Source organism: Chenopodium quinoa, unplaced genomic scaffold, assembly GCF_001683475.1.
Source record: "Chenopodium quinoa cultivar QQ74 unplaced genomic scaffold, ASM168347v1, whole genome shotgun sequence".
NCBI classification, from domain to species: Eukaryota; Viridiplantae; Streptophyta; class Magnoliopsida; order Caryophyllales; family Amaranthaceae; genus Chenopodium; species Chenopodium quinoa.
This window is the reverse complement of record NW_018742733.1, coordinates 2,387,256-2,403,962: the sequence shown is the minus strand read 5'-3', so window position 1 is coordinate 2,403,962 and position 16,707 is coordinate 2,387,256. Positions and strand designations below refer to the sequence as shown.

General features: G+C 36.1%; 2 protein-coding genes and 1 pseudogene across 2 annotated transcripts; 1 reads left to right on the top strand and 2 right to left on the bottom strand.

The window, feature by feature from the left end:
* Window positions 1-5,680: 5,680 nt before the first annotated feature.
* Window positions 5,681-6,265, bottom strand: LOC110723538. The gene has a single exon (XM_021902891.1). The coding sequence runs from the start codon at window positions 6,263-6,265 to the stop codon at window positions 5,681-5,683; it is 585 nt and encodes a 194-aa protein (XP_021758583.1).
* Window positions 6,266-8,025: 1,760 nt separating this feature from the next.
* LOC110723818 (purple acid phosphatase 18-like) lies at window positions 8,026-12,559 on the top strand. Its single transcript, XM_021903204.1, has 5 exons — window positions 8,026-8,436; window positions 9,680-10,348; window positions 11,337-11,525; window positions 11,605-11,693; window positions 11,996-12,559. Exons 1-5 carry the CDS (start codon window positions 8,293-8,295, stop codon window positions 12,213-12,215), a joined length of 1,311 nt encoding a protein of 436 aa, XP_021758896.1. The 5' UTR covers window positions 8,026-8,292; the 3' UTR covers window positions 12,216-12,559.
* Window positions 12,560-13,311: 752 nt separating this feature from the next.
* LOC110723819 lies at window positions 13,312-16,598 on the bottom strand (annotated as a pseudogene).
* Between the last annotated feature and the right edge of the window lie 109 nt (window positions 16,599-16,707).

Genomic DNA, 16,707 nt, shown 5'->3' with positions numbered 1-16,707 from the left:
CTAATACTACCTCTGGTTTTTATTACTCTCATTTCTTGCAACAAAGGGTATTATTTGTGAGACATAAAATATTCCTTTGTTACAAATAACAAGGAGGTAGTAATTAAGATTGCACATGACTTTATTATATCTTATATATTAATGAGAATATATGATCAAGCATTTAAAATTTGACTCAAAAAGTGACAGTAGGGAAAAAGTAAAGGGACGGAGGAAAAACTTTAAAATGAAGGTAATACTAATAAAAATACTTAATCCATTTTTTTAAAAAAAAAAAATTACTTCCTATCTTTATTCAAAATAAATAGTTCCTCTATTTTCTTTTTAAATGACACATTGTAACTATATGCACTATTCACATACTTTAGTTTGTTTTGGCATTATGATTAAATTTTCTATATAAACAAAATAAAAATCATGTGGGTATTTGAAAATAGTATAGTATACCGGAAAGGACATTAAGCATATTGTAAAGAACATGAGCGAAAAAAAGACTATATTAGTGTTTGAAAGAGAATATACATGTGTTTAACAAAAAAACATGTTTGTATTTAATTTGACAAAGAATATGGCATCACAAAAAACATAATGTCTTTACAAAAAGAACATGATAATACATAAAATAACATGTTCGGATGGAATTTTTGTGCCCAAACCTACCCAAAATGGTCGGGTCATATGAGCTTTTTAGGGTGGAAAAAAAACCAACTAAATGCATAAAAACGCATTTCCATACCCGCCTAAAAAAATAAATTTTCAGTCCGAGCCCAACCCGATTTTGGGAGGAAAAATTCTGCCCAAAACCAAACCAAAATCGTCTCAGACCAACGGGTCGGGCTAACTTTGATCGCCTCCAAACAAATAAGTGAATAACATAAAGTCTTTACTCTTTACAAAAAGAACATGATAATACATTAAACAACATGTTCTTTTTCATGGTCACTCAGGTGGTTGGATTTAATATTTTTTTCATGGACATACATTAAAACACATATTGTATAATGTAAAGAACATATAGTTCAAAGTCAAAAAACATAATAATCAAACTCAAAGAACATATTATATACTCGTGTTGTTTATAAATGTCTATAATGCTTTTTTTTTGTCCATATTCTTTTAAATATACTTAATGTTCTTTCCGGGTGCAAATGTGCATGGTGCAATCGGGTGCACCAACCACACATTATGGGGTATTCATAACTTAATCTCAACGTCTATTTTTCAAATATTAAATTTAATAATTTTTGTTACACAACAAAAAAAATGAGAATAGGCAACACTTAAGATTGCAACACTTACAGAAATGATACTCTTAGTAATCTAAAGCAACAATATTTATTTGTTACCTTGAACTAAAGTAACAGATAAAAAAGTGTTGCTCTAGAATATATAAGGCTACAGTCTCTTAAAGTGTTACCTTTTTCTAGTCTAAGACAACAAACATAATAATTGTTGCATGAAAATATAACAATAACAAAACTATTGCTTGAAAATGTAACATTAATATCTGTGTTGCCATCTACGGCAACATTTATATTAAAAAGACAACATAATTTAAGATATTGCTTTTATGGCGAGTGTGTGTAATGTGTGATTATATATATATATATATATATATATATATATATATATATATATATATATATTTGGTGGAGTTGGTGGTGAAGTCACCTTGTGATTTTGAGGTCACAAGTTCGAGCCCTACAACCTACTAAATGCTTGGGAGTGGAAACATTTAGAAACATTTTTGAATTGTCTCCTTAGATGGCAACATTTTTCATTTGTTGTCTTTGTAAAAGTGTTGCCTTATGTATTATTTTACCTTGGTTTTCAAAATTGTTGCCTTTGAATAAAAATGTGTTGCCTTATGAATAGACAACGGGGGCATATACGACGCCTCATATGTGTTGCCTTAGCTACAAGACAACACTTTTTTTATATTAGGCAATGGTTTTTCACTGTTACCTTTGCTTTATTTTGTTGTAGTGTTACTCCCTATATTTTAAAGTAAATGTCACGCAAACTACCCATGGTCATTTCAAAATAGGTACCCATTTCCAATTTCCTTACCATATAAAGTTTAACAAAACTCTTATAAATACATCTATCCCTAAAGTGCATGGACATTTACATCCCTAAAAAATGGTCTTCTACATATATCCCCCTATTTAATTTCAAAAGCTTTAAAATTGTGCTTATTTCAATGATTTGAAGCCATCTTTTACTATCCCCATTTCTTTTTTGTTTTTCCTATTTGGAATTTAAACATTAATTGATATAAAGTATTAAAGAGACAATGAATTAACTTTAGTACACACACATATATATATATATTCATCAATTCGTTCCAATAAGTACTTAAAATCTGTAAAACATTTATAATTTCAGGTGTTGATCGATCTTTGTTTGTCGTTATTTCGCTAAATCAAAGTAGCTCTAATAAAGTTTGAACATTGTATATGTACACAACATCCAACACATTTATCGCCCCTAAATAATTATAATAAAAAAACATTATGCAAACATGAATAAGGCATTAAGGCTAATGGTAATACTTCTTCTCAAAGGGCTAGCTATAACGCGCGCATTGAATTTCCTAGTTTATAAGCATGGGTTTCATTATCTACAGTTCCACACGATGTAGCCCCGTATGTACTTATGGACAATTTTTCCCTTAATTAATGAACGTCTCTTTGATTTCCCTAACAATTAAACACAAAAAAAAAGAAAAAATAGCACTAAATATTTCATATTATTAATCCATTCTACAGAGGAGTAGTATTCTTTAATGGTTAGTCACTCACATTTTATTCTATTTCTCTTTGTTCTCACACTTTTGCTTAATTTAAATATTTAATTAATAAATAGTTATTGGTCTGGACAATGCCCTTGATACATCATAAATTACAAATTTGATCAAAATTAATAAAAAAGGTTAATATTGAACAATATTAATAAGTAAATGAAAAATATAATAATCTTTATTATCTTTCATTAATATATAAATATGTCAAATTAGAATTTTTCAAGTAAATTAAATGTTATTATAGAGAATTAAAATCACACAATAATATTGATTATATCCACGTTGTAAATTTTTTTTTAATAAATTAAAGAACTTTTTGTGAGAAATTACCTAATAGAACCTAAATTTTGTGAGAATATGCAAAATAAAAAAAATGTTTTAAGAAACTACCAAACCCTGCATAGCTGCAACAGCTAGCAATGACCTCACAGTGGTCATCATTGCAACTGGTGCAAAGGTTTGATCAAAATCAATCCCTGGTCTTTGTCTGCAACCCAAGATCACCAGTCTAGCTTTCTTTCACTCCACAGTTCCATCTGGATTCAACTTAGTTTTGAAAATCCACTTGCTTCCAATGGCCCTTTTTCCAACAGGTAAAGTTGTATGTTCCCAAGTTTCATTTGCTTCAAGAGCCAACAGTTCTTCATTCATAGTTGTTATCCAAGTTGGATCATTTTTTGCTTCATTGAATGAGATTGGATCAGCTTCCTTGGTCACACTTGCCAGAAAGCAATAGAATTCCGAGGACACACCAACATCACTGTCTTTGGCTACACATAGAGGTTCAAGCTCAGCATTGAGTGCCAATTCTTGTAATCCTTCATCCAGAAGGGTTCCTATCTTGGTTTGGTAGATTTTCTGATCTCAGGCTGCTGAGTTTGTGGTTCTATGTGTTCTGATCTATTTTGTGAAGGTGATGATGGTGGGTTGACAGCAGGAGAGCTAGGAACTTCATCAGTATTCTGTGTGACATTATCAGAAGCAAGATGTATAGGTGAAAAGTCTTCATACTGCAAAGGAGAGGGTGTTTGTGGTGTATCTGTGGGAACAGGCTGAAGAATGCTTTTGAGAGTGGAATTGTTGTAAGGAAAGATATGTTCATGGAATTTTACATCCCTTGAAACAAATCTCTTTTGAGTGAGAAGATTCATGAGCACAAAACCTTTGGTATTGGGTGGATATCCTAAGAAAATACAGGGCACACCCCTAGGATTAAGTTTGTTAGGTTTTAGTGTGGGGTTATAGGCAAAAGACAAACATCCAAACACTCTCATTTCATCATAGGCTGGGGGTTTTTTGTGAAGCTTTTGGAAAGGAGTTTGATTAGCTAGGACAGGTGTAGGTAGTCTGTTAATTATGTAAGCAGCCACAAGAACACAGTCACCCCAAAAACTCAAGGGAAGACCAGATTGAAACCTAATTGCCCTGGTAATTTCCAACAAGTGCTTGTGTTTTCTCTCTGCTCTTCCATTATGTTGAGGTCTCTCAACACATGAAGTTTGATGCACAATACCATATGCAGCAAATAGAGGGTTTGCCTTGGTGTCATGCAACTCAAGGGCATTATCAGACCTAACAGTCTTCACCTTCCTACCAAACTGAGTTTTTGCATAATTCACAAAAGTTTCAAGAATGTTCAAAGCCTGAGATTTCTCTTGCAGAAGATATATCCATGTATATCTACTATGATCATCTACTATAGTCAGGAAAAACCTGAATTTTCCCTTGAAATTCACCTTGTAGGGACCCCATATGTCAATGTGAATAATCTCAAATGGAGATTTTGCCACTGACTTGCTCAACTGAAAAGGCTGTTTGACAAATCTAGCCATAGGGTAGGTTATACAAGTGCAGTCATATGACCCCACCTGATCAGCTAAGACTGGAATCAATTTCAGCTTAGGTGTGGGAGCATGCCCAAGTCTGTTGTGCCAGAGTGTGAACAGTTCTACACTGGTCTGAGCTTTACTAGAGGTTGCTTTACCACTAAAAGCAGTGCAAAGAGCATTCAATTTCACACAATCAGCAGGACTGTCTATGAGATAGTACAACCCATTGTGAAGTTTTCCCAGACCCATAATTTTTGGTCACGTACTATTACCCCTTATCACACAAAAATCAGAATGAAACATCACATTACAATCATTATCTCTATTTAGTTTATTTACAGAGAGAAGATTATGTTTGAATGTGGGCACTCCCAAAACACCTTTCAACAACAGACCATCAGCAAGTTTTATGTCATCAATATGAGATACTTTAGACACAACACCATTAGGCAAGTTAATGCTAGGGATATTGTTAACCAAAACAGAGTTTTTCATAGCATCAATTTTATATGTCATATGGTCAAAGGCTCCCGAGTCTATAATCCACACATTTCCATCAATAGCAGCATTGCAACATGTCACCATACCACCAAATATATGATCTAACTCATCATCAGTTTCAACTACAGTAGAGGATGAGTTAGCATTCATACAAGAGAATTTCTTCAAAAATTGGTCAAATTGAGCTGCTGTGAAGGTTACTGATCCAGCATCTGAGGGGCTTTCTGAGTCTATCTGTCCCATTGCAGCTACTTTGGTTTCTGTTTTGGGCTTGCCCTTCCCTTGCTGCTGTTTTCTGGACTTTGGATGCCATCTTGGGTATCCTACCACCTCAAACCATTTTTTGGCGTAGTGTCCTTTCCCACCACACACATTGCAGACAACTTCAGAGGTTTTGCTAAACATAGCTGCTGTTTCTACCTCAGGTTTCACAGATTTGAGCACTTCTCTCTGCGATTCCTCTTGTTGTATGGCAGAGCAGGCCGTTTCAACAGTTGGAAGAGGAATCATAAGCAGGAGCTGACTTCTCTGAGGTCTGTAATCTTCATCGTCCATTTAGGAACTGGAACAAGTGACTCTCCTCCTGCTGCCTTTCCATAGCCCGCAGGAAAGCAGTAATGTCTGTACCCGTTGTGGTTATAGTTGGCAGAGCACTCACCGCTTCCAGCTCCTTCCAGAGACTCCGCATGTTAGTGTAGTACTCGTGCACTGGCGCACCACCTTGCTTCAATCCATACAGATCTCTGCTGATCTTGTATTTGCGTGACCCATCTGTGAGAGAAAACTGCTTCTCAAGGTGTGACCATATCATCCTTGCTGTGCTCAAGAACAGTATTGAGCTTTTGATAGAGTCCAACACCGAAGCATGAATCCACCCTATAACGGTGGAGTTGCAAGTGTCCCATAACTCCGCCTTGACAGAGTCATCAATTGGGCGACTTACGCTCCCTGTCACAAACCCGAGTTTGCGCTTTGAGGACAGAGCGATTTCCATCGATCTTTTCCAGGTCTGATAATTGCCAGATCTAGTGAGCTTGGAAACGGCAATGGTATGAGTACCATCAGAAGGATGCAAATAGAGTGGATTTGTGAAGTCCAAAGAAACATTAACGTTTGTTTCTCCGGCCATTTGGATATTAGGGAAGATGATTTCAGCAAATCTAGGTCAAAATCAATTTGGGAATTTCAATTGAAAATTTGTGAAATTGCTCTTCGAATACAACAAGGCTTCCTACAATCTACAGCTCTCAATATCTGATTTCAAAGCAACTTTGCTCTGATACCATGATGACAATGGTCATAGAGAGATCTGATAGAATAGAGAGGGAAGCACTGATTCATTGATTCAGAGAGCTCTGCAAAGCAGCTTACATTATATATACAATGATGCTCAACGGTAATAAAACACTAAGGACAAAGGAATAATAAAAAAGGACAACCCACCATTCTAAATGGCAGCTGGTACAGTGCTCACAACAAGACAAGAAAAGAGAATAAAAGAAATAGCTAGGAAACTTCCTCTCATCAGGTTTGCATCTGCTGGTGAAGTTTATTCGGGTTCTCTGCCTTCCTGTTAACTCCCGTAGGTTTGGGTGCTTGTTTTCTTCTTGTTGTTTTTAATTTTCCTTAGTGTAGTTATGTTGTTCTGGATTGATTTGCTTGCTTTGTTGTTTTGGTTGTTGTTTTTAAATAATTCTCTACCTCTGCTTAGTTATGAGTTAGAGTTCCATGCTTTAGTTTACGTTTTGGAAGTTAATGAGGAGTTCCCGTTGTCTTTGGAGCCTTGTTGGTTGGCTTTAAGGGTTGTTATTTTAAGAAATTCCTTGTTAGTTGGGCTGGTGGTTCGTCTAGTAGCCTTGTCGGGGTGTGAATATGTTCTCCTGGTAGTCAACATAGTTTTTTAGGGGATGGAGTTACTTGCGCAGGTGGATGGTTTTCCATGCATATGGAGTTTGCAGGAGGAGAGTGGTCTTGAGGGAAGAGTTTCGTTTGTTGATCTTGTTGCTTGGTTATGGGATGATATAGGCATTCATGCAATTGCAATCATCCCTTTGTTAGTTTTGGTGATGGCAAAGTCAGTCATCGCTGTTAATCGATATCTTGTAGGAGGGTACCCATCTTTAATGTTTGGGTTAAGCAAAGTCCTCCAATTTCTTGCATTATCTCTTGGTAGAGGTGCAAGAAGAGAACCTGCATTTGGATGCATGGCTTCTCAGGGTAGAGTCATTAAAGCATAGGACTCTATTGGTTTTATTCCCAGACTCCTAGGATGCAGTTATGGTTTTCAACCCCTAGGAGTGGAATTGTGTCAAAGGTCCGTTCGTCAGCAACAGGGTACATTCAGCTTCCGGTTCTTCCGTCTCTCAACAACTTCCATCTTGAGTTTACTTAGGTGTGAGTGCCAATTTCGGGTTCCTTCAATGGTTATGTCCTGTGCTCTTGGTCCATCTCGACTATTTTGGCTCATTTGGCTTCTCTTGGACTACAATGTGGATGTGGTACGATCCTCGTGGTTATACAAGCTCCGCGGCTGCTGCTATAATGCTACACGACTTTTACAGTTTTTTGTTTTCTTCGTTCTTCCTGTAATAGTTAGTAGCAACCCCTATGTGAGGGTTTGCTTAAGTGTGTTCATTAGCTCTTTTAGGTTGTAATTATGCCTTTATTTATATAATGAGTTGATCTTTGTGGAAAAAAAAAAAAAAAAAAAAAAACTTGCTCATAATTTACGGTGAATTAAACATAGCCCATAGTATCTTTGTCAAAAACAAAATAATAATAATAATTAAATAAATAAATAAATAAATAAATAATAGCCTATAGTAGTAGCGAAACTAGTAACTTGTTTTGTGGCGTGTGAATATGATCTACCAACTTGAACAATTGTTTTAGTTTTGGCCTCCAAACTTTACGACTTTTGTTAGCCACTTGCTTGTAAAGTAATGAACTCTCTTAAGTAAAACAAAAAAAATGACAAAAGTAGTTCAATCCTAAAAGAAGAAAAACAACATACCACTCCCAATTTAACTTTCCGAAGATTTACACCACCTGGCCCGAAATTTATGGGGGATTCTTTCTTTTCCCATTATTATTAGAACAAAATCAAATCTTTCCTTAATTCCAAGTACAAGTATCATTTAATTCAATCCCAAAAACATGGGTTGTCAAATTTTGCAACTAATTATTGTAACTGTAACTCTGTTAATCTCTGCTTCTTATGCTACTGAATACATTCGGCCTAAACCTCGTCAACTTCTTCATTTTCCATGGAATCGTCGCAGCTCCACCGAACCCCAACAGGTTTTTTTCCATTTATTCATTTTTATGTACTGAAATTTTATTAATTGGTTAATTTGATTGCTATAATCTTTGGGTTTTGGTTTGATTTTTAACTTATGAATTGGGTTTTATTTTTGATATTTTTTTGGATGGTTCGTGTATTTATCTTCAGTTTGTTTCAATTTTTTTTTTAATTATTTTTTTCTGTTTGCTTATGATAAATCAATCCTGTTGGAGGTGATCTTGGTGTTATATGGAGGAAAGGACCTAAATTTTACTTGTATAAAGGCCTGATTTGATTTTAGGTCTTGAGTAACCACGGATTTACTATACCACTCTAGACTTTAATCAACTAAGATAGTTGACATCTTCCCTAGTAAAGGACCTTCATGACTCATGAGTAGTTTTTAGATAACATAGTCGGGTACTCGGGTGTTAGCCAACTCCAAATCAATTTGGGACTAAGGCTTTGTTTTTGTTGTGATCGAAGTATATGTGGAATGTGGTCATATATCTAGAGAAACTTTGCTTAATTCTTGTTCTGTAGTAGGTAAATTGATTATGCAAAATTAATTAAACCCTTAAAAAATGTAAAGGAAAGGAACATTGTGTGATTGTAAGTAGAAGTTGTAGTTGGGATGAAATTAGAATGTTACTAGTGACATTTCTTTGCTAAAGCATGACTGCATAAGTGGCACAAACTCAACAATCAGGATTCTACATTGTTAAACTTAGAAATTTGCATTATAGATGGCAAAATGTGAATTCTTTGTTGTCTTTCCAGTCTCAAAGGCGCTGTTTTTTCTTATTTGTCAACGTGTTGTCTTTGTGTGACTGCATAAATTTGTTGTTTGATTGAGTAGTGCTTATATTTGTATCTTGCATTTAGGGCCTGTTCTCTTCAACTTATTTTCAGTTTAGTTCAGTTCACTTCAATTCAGTTTAGTTCCAATGAGTTCAATTCAGTTCCTAATTTCCTTCTCTCATAAAATACAACTCAGCTCCAATTAGTTCAGTTCAGCTCAATTCAGTAAATCAGAACAAGCCCTTAGTGAATCTTTGTTGTAAGATTGGGCCTATTCTTCCTTTACATTATGTCAAGAGGTTTTTGTTTTATGCAAGCTAAACTACATTGTTGCATGAGATACCCATCCACAATGGTGTGTGAGTTAAGGGGTCGAAGGAAAAGCAAATAATGCAGGAGTTTTAAGGCAATCTTAAACTGAAGTATTAGAGGTCTTATAAACATTTATTTTGTTTTCAGGTACATATCTCATTGGCAGGAGACAATCATATGCGAATTTCATGGGTTACAGATGATTCATCTGCTCCTTCTATAGTTGAATATGGAACATCACCAGGACAGTACTCTGCAAAAGCTGAGGGGGAGAGCACCTCCTACTCTTATATGCTATACACATCAGGAAAGATACATCATACTGTTATTGGGCCACTGAACCCTGACACTGCATACTTCTATCGTTGTGGAGGGGAAGGTCCAGAGTTCCAGCTGAAAACTCCTCCAGCTCAACTACCGATTACTTTTGCTATTGCTGGTGATTTAGGTCAAACGGGCTGGACAAAATCAACGTTGGACCACATAGATTTATGCAAGTATGATATGCATTTGCTACCAGGAGATCTTTCCTATGCTAATTACATGCAACATAGGTGGGACACATTTGGTGAACTAGTGCAACCACTAGCTAGTAGTAGGCCTTGGATGGTTACGGAAGGAAACCATGAAAAAGAAAACATCCCTTTAGTGAAAGAAGGATTCCAATCATACAATGCACGATGGAAAATGCCATTTGAGGAGAGTAGTTCAAGTTCCAATCTTTATTATTCTTTTGAAGTGGCAGAGGTGCATGTTATCATGCTTGGTTCATATACAGATTATGATGAATACTCTGAGCAATTTCGTTGGATAAAGGTTAGCATTATTTCTCACTCTTAATCTTTTGATAGATAGTGTGTGATCAAATTGTTTGGAACTTTGAAGTGATTTTACTCGTTTATTAGTTCTGAGACCTCTCTTCAGCCTTAACTCATTTGGACCCCTTCATCACTAACAATATGCTTACTGATTGTTGCTACTATCATGTATTTTGCCAAATAGTTAATAGAGGCTTACTCCATTTGCAAAGTTTCTAATGTTTTAACATGTATAGTGATCCCATTTCTAGGAGGTATTGATGGAAAAAAGAGATTGAATCGAGATAAAGATATATCTAATTTGCATATCTACTGATCAAATTGAAACATTGCTGCATGTATTTTACACTAGAAGATATACATATGGTAGTAATTACTTGTTTCCGATGGTTGGGATGCTTTATACAAGAAATATTTACTCAAGGATATGTTTAGTGCCGTTATTGGGTTTGCTTCACCCGTCTTTCATTTTACAAGTAGAGATTTTAAAAGCCTGTGACACTTAGTGATCTGGACCTTATTACTTTACTGATTGCAAATTTAGTGTCAAAGATCTGTTCTTGATTATATACCTCTCAATGCCGTACAAGGTATTGCTCTGATAGAATATGTTCTTACTTGGACACTAATATCCTGGATAATGATTGCTACTTGCTAGAGGATGCATTAACTGTAGTCTACTGTGTTTTCCATTTGTATAGGGAAGTATTATGCATGGCCTCACACTACTGATAAGTTGGATATATTCTGTAATTTACATGGGGAAACATCTTGTGTGGTCTTTTGTTCGCTAATTGAATCATTGAATGTAATGATTGTTAGTTGGTTAATCCATTTAAGGCCTTTTGTTCTGTTAATTGAATCATTGAATGGATTGATTGTTACTTGGGGAACCCAATTTGGTATATTTTTCTTTTTTTTTTTCTTTTTTTTTTTTTTTTTTCTTTCTGTAGCTTGATATTACTTAACCCATGTTTTATTTATAGGATGATCTTAATAAGGTAGACAGAAAGAGAACTCCTTGGTTGATTGCTTTATTCCATGTCCCTTGGTACAATAGCAACACGGCTCACCAAGGTGAAGGAGATGAGATGATGTCATATATGGAACCATTACTCTATGCTGCTGGTGTAGACATGGTGCTTGCTGGGCATGTGCATGCTTATGAACGATCGGTATGAGTGTTTTTAATTCCTTTATCCTGTTGGTCTTTATAAGAAATTGTATGTTAACTATTTGCCCATATGTTGACAGAATCGAGTGTATGGAGGTAAATCTGACCGTTGTGGTGCCATCCATATAACTATTGGTGATGGTGGGAACTCTGAGGGTTTAGCTCGAAGGTGTGTACTCATGAACCTTCTTCATTTGCACTTTACATGTGTTTACTTTCTGGCCTTGTTAGATAATCATGTAGAAGGAATACTCAGCTACTTATTGCATTAATACTCATGATATAGACTTGTGAGTAGATAGTATATATGAAGGTAACTTTATCAGTTATGAATAAATGATCACTGCTTTTTTAATGTTAATTCTAAATTTTCTCAGCCTTTTTGTTCATTTCATTCATAAATTTCAGGTTGGTACTGATTTTCTATTTTTCTTGATCCTCTTTAATGTATTGGTTTTCTATGGACTTCAGGTATCAAACTCCGCACCCTGAGTGGTCAGTATTCCGGGAAGCAAGCTTTGGCCATGGGGAACTCCAGATTGTGAACACATCTCATGCTTTCTGGAGCTGGCATAGGAATGATGATGATGAGCCGGTTAAATCAGATGAGGTCTGGATAACCTCTTTAGCTAGTTCAGGATGCCTTGCAGACAAGGCACCTGAATTCAGGAAAATACTTTTGGAGCCATAGGACTGTCAGATAGTAGCAACTGTTTTCGTATTCCACTATTCCTGTTATCAGTTAGCAGGAATCCATGTAGATATTGTCATCAAATCATGTTTGTACCCTGACTAAAGATGGCTATAGAGCTTGTTTTTGAACCTCTGCCGCTAGAGGGATATCTGACAGTCTTGGTTTTAGCAGATCCTGTATCTTGCTTCTGTACTGGAATTTGTGTCCACTACAGCTTATGTTGCTATTATTGTTTTTGTAACTGCGTGGTGTAATCTAAAATTTCACCATTGTAGTACACATTGTTTATATATATAGAAGTGCTCATATATCGTCCTGTTTAATCTTGGACCTTTTCTGCATACTTGCAGGCATTGTAGTATTGTTTCAGTTATTCCTACATCACAGTTTTAAGATTTATATCTGTGGATCAATGTATTTTTCTATTAAAAGGCTTGCAACAACTTGATTGAGCCATGGAGATCCCATTTTCAGTGAACCAATGTACAAATTTCAAGAATGTGATAAGATCCATTTTCAGCCCTTCTCTCTAGAAGAAATCAGAACTATGATTTCAGCCGGGGTTTCTAGTTGCTCAATTAGGGCAACTAATTGCTAATTGGCACAATTTTGATTAACAGTGGATGCGGTGTAGAAGAATGATACTGACTACTGAGTGAGCTGCTGTAGCTTAGGTTATTATTTCTGAAACAGGATACCAAATATACAACCATGAAGTATTCATGCTCAAACAGCGTTTTAAATGGAGCTCAGGCACACCTGCAGGTTATTTACTGAATGCATCGGAAATCCAGAATAATTGTGGAAGCACAGACTCGGCTTTACTCGTTGAAATTCTGAGTAGTAGGAAGTGCATCCCTGTTGACTTACACACATCTCACCACCATATATGGAAAAATGCAAAGCATCTTCTCACTCGATGTGTGCAAACAGTCTTTAGAAATGAAGTCCTGCAGGCACATGATGATAGAAATTGTTTGCAAGGAGAATTTGAGGGTTCATTAGTTTTTCAGTTAAGTTTAGTGGATGTTCAAAAAAAAAAAATAAAAAAAAAAATAAGTAAAATAAAATAAAAAATTGCAACATTGCCAAGTCGAGAAGAAATGTTAATAGATGTATGTTCATATTTTGACATAGAATAACTACAAGATTAAATCTCATTTAGATTTTGTAATTATCAGGGTACAAACTGTAGAGCAAGGAATCACTACAACCACAACAATTGAAGCTACAGCTTGTGCATTGTCAACTGTTATAGATATTGACCAAGCTTCAGATGAAATAAACATGATGACACAATGAACATGACAATCCTCAGGTGTCTCTTCTCATCTCCAATCATCTCCACAGCCACGACCAGAACTCAGAGCAGCAATTACTAGGACTCACTGTCATCCATGCCTTTAAATAGAACTATAGAAGTATGTGTAATGATGGTCCGGCTTCAAATCTACATGACATACAGCAGCTTCAAGCACGAGAAACCTCCTGATTGTGTGAAACAATCTTCCCATTTATCATATAGGAAAGTGTGACGATTGACGAAGGTCAATGAGTACATCTCTTACTTGGACCAACCTGAAGCCATCAAGCCAACAGTAGTGATAAGATGTTGGGTAATAAGTAATACCAGAGCGACTCTCATTCATGACTACAAATTTGATGGCTCATTTCTATAGCTAGCTTGATTGTCTTGGTCGCTCTTTCCCCTCCAAAGAATCATATGCTCGTCCTTGAACAAGATTGGGATACATGGTACTAGGTCCTGCATAGATTTCAAAATGATGGTTAAAAACGAAAATGTGAAAGAAGCCAAATTTAAGTAAAGAGATATACCCTTAGTCTCACACCAATCCTTTTGCAATCGCTGGTTCCAACATAGGTACAGTCCAGTCTCACTACCTCTTCAGTCTCGAAGGCATCTCGCACTCTTTGAACCACATTCACATACACACCATTCCTGGCTAAGGAAACACATCAAATCCCTATTATTATTTTTTAAATCATGCTGCCTAATATTTCATAAATCATAACTTCTTAAGCAATTGAAAGAACAGAGAGATAACTTGAAATAACATACTGAGTTTCATAAGAGCAAGAGAATTAAGCCCCTGGTTCCTCAATTCTTTGGTTTCTTCGAAAGTCAAGCCATCAGCAACATTCTTCACAAGCTTCGGATAAATTGGAGTACGAGGCTTCCAAAGCATTAAAGGAATCACAGGTCTGTTTTTGGGATCATAATTCCTACCCCGATACAAAAGTAAAACATTCAGGTGGCGGTAGATGACCTTTCCACCTGATACAAGAGCACAAAATCAACATCTCTGAATGACCAGAATTCCCACCAAAAAAGTAGACACTATTAGATCAGTACCTCCAGGTGAAAGCAAACATTGTCCATATCAAGCGTTGGAATTCCCAAGCATTTGATCCTCACAGCCTCAGCTCTCCGCCAATGGTTGTGGACGTCATCCAACATGTTATGTGTAACTCCATCCTTCCCTAAACCAGTTACAGAAAAACAAATATGTCAAGCCAATTTTGAGTAACTCTATCTTAATGAGGACATAGCAGCCACTATGATGGACCACAATAAGTGTACTAGATTACACAAAGCCATGAGTCAAGACAATTAATCTCCCTAATGCGAGAAATCAATAACTATGTATATACATATTCGCATTACATACACAAGTACATAACCTTGAAATTATGCTCCATATTTTGTAACTAGAATACTGTAAATTTAATTCTTTATGTTCATCAAACATTCAAACGGCCAGCATACAGCAAGATTCATGCAGGTAATTGTTCTTCTACACTTAGGCTTCTGCTAAATGATCAGGGAGGAAACAAATACATACATAATATTGATTAACACGAACACGATTATAAGTACATGTCACATATGTACCTCAATTTCCTGCAAACCGCGAACAGACAAAGACGAATTAATACATAAATGTGGCACATTTTGCCTATACTAGGTAGCAAATTGCATACTCATACACCCCTAAGACATGTTGAATTCTTAATTTCTTGTCAAATACAAACCAACAACAATCCAAATTATTATATTGGGTATGAATTTCAACAATACTCAAGCACGTTCATAAACTAATTAACCAAACCATCCACATTATCACACAAGAAGCTACCAAACAATCCAAACATTTCAACCCCATGTAGAAGCTTATGATCATCCCCAAATGTTAACTTTGCAAATGTTCGACTTTTATGTTTTTACCAGACCGGAACCTCTAATGAACTTAACGGATTGAATTGAATAAAAGGAGAGAGAAAAAGTACCAATATTAATCTGGCGATTACAATCATTATGACGATACTTCTCCACAAGCTCAGCAACCTCTTCTTCAGAAAGCGGCTCACCGAAAACTCTCTCTTTCTCCCTCTCCCATTGTTCTCTCTCCTCTGTCTCCCCTTGGGCCGGAGCATTCGTCCCGGTCCATTTCCTGTCAAGCCGGCCCGGCCCAAACGGAGAAAACTTGGGTGGTTCACAGAATCCAATGGGCTTAACAGACGGGTCGGATTAGGAGTATGAGTACCGAAAGTCGAAGGGTAAGTCGGAATTTACAGGAAAATTGGGGGCATTTTGGGGATTTTTGTGGGGTTGTTTCTCCTTCTTGTTCTTGTTTTGGGGTTTTGGGATGAGAGAGAAAGGTGGGTCGTCGGCGTCGGAGGAGAGAGAAGAGAAGGATGAAGTGAATTGGGTTAGAGGGATGTAACGACGTCGTATTAGGAGGTTTAGCATTGGCTGTTGAAGAAGTAAACTTTTTCTGGTTACTCTCACTGAAAGTGTTGAAGAAGAAGAAGAAAGGTTTTATCAGCATTTCAGCAATTTATAATATGGACTGGATTTGAAAGAATTTTGGGCTTTCTTTTGTTGTGGACTTGTGGCCAAGGCCAATCATTATGGTTTAGATTTCATTTTTTTTAGTAAAAAATTGCCGGAATTAAATAGAGCTATCAATTCAGGTCTACGATCAATTTCAGAAAATGATTTGTACAAATACGTCGTAGTATTCATACAAATCGAATGTGCAAAAGTGTTTTTTTTTTTTTTTTTTTTCAGTTTACTGTGGTTTTTGTTGGTTTAGGGTGTTTTGACAACCCTTTCGTTGTTGGGTGAAGAGGTGGTCAGAACAAGGGATTGATGACTTTAATGTGAGACTAAGATAGGTTAGTTATCTTTGTGATGCTTAAATAGTCATAGAAGTAACATAGTACGAGACTAAGATAGGTTAGTTGCATAACACAAAGTAGCTAGTATGAAGATACTAGGCAGGTTAGTTGCAAAAACTCTTAACCTGCCATTATCATATGTTAACTTGCATTAGTTGCATAATGGATGCCCAAGTCCAAAGCAGCAGTCACATTGTTATATATGTTATACTCTATGACGGCAAGGCACATGGTAGAAGTAAACGTTAAACAGCCTGATACTGCAAGAAGCAAGATGATAGAGACT

Coding starts and splice junctions, on each gene's coding strand:
- LOC110723538 (XM_021902891.1), bottom strand. CDS start 6,265: ATGGCCGGAGAAACAAACGTTAATGTTTCTTTGGACTTCACAAATCCA.
- LOC110723818 (XM_021903204.1), top strand. CDS start 8,293: ATGGGTTGTCAAATTTTGCAACTAATTATTGTAACTGTAACTCTGTTA. Junction 8,437..9,679: donor GCTCCACCGAACCCCAACAG/GTTTTTTTCCAT, acceptor TTTTGTTTTCAG/GTACATATCTCATTGGCAGG. Junction 11,526..11,604: donor TGCATGCTTATGAACGATCG/GTATGAGTGTTT, acceptor ATATGTTGACAG/AATCGAGTGTATGGAGGTAA.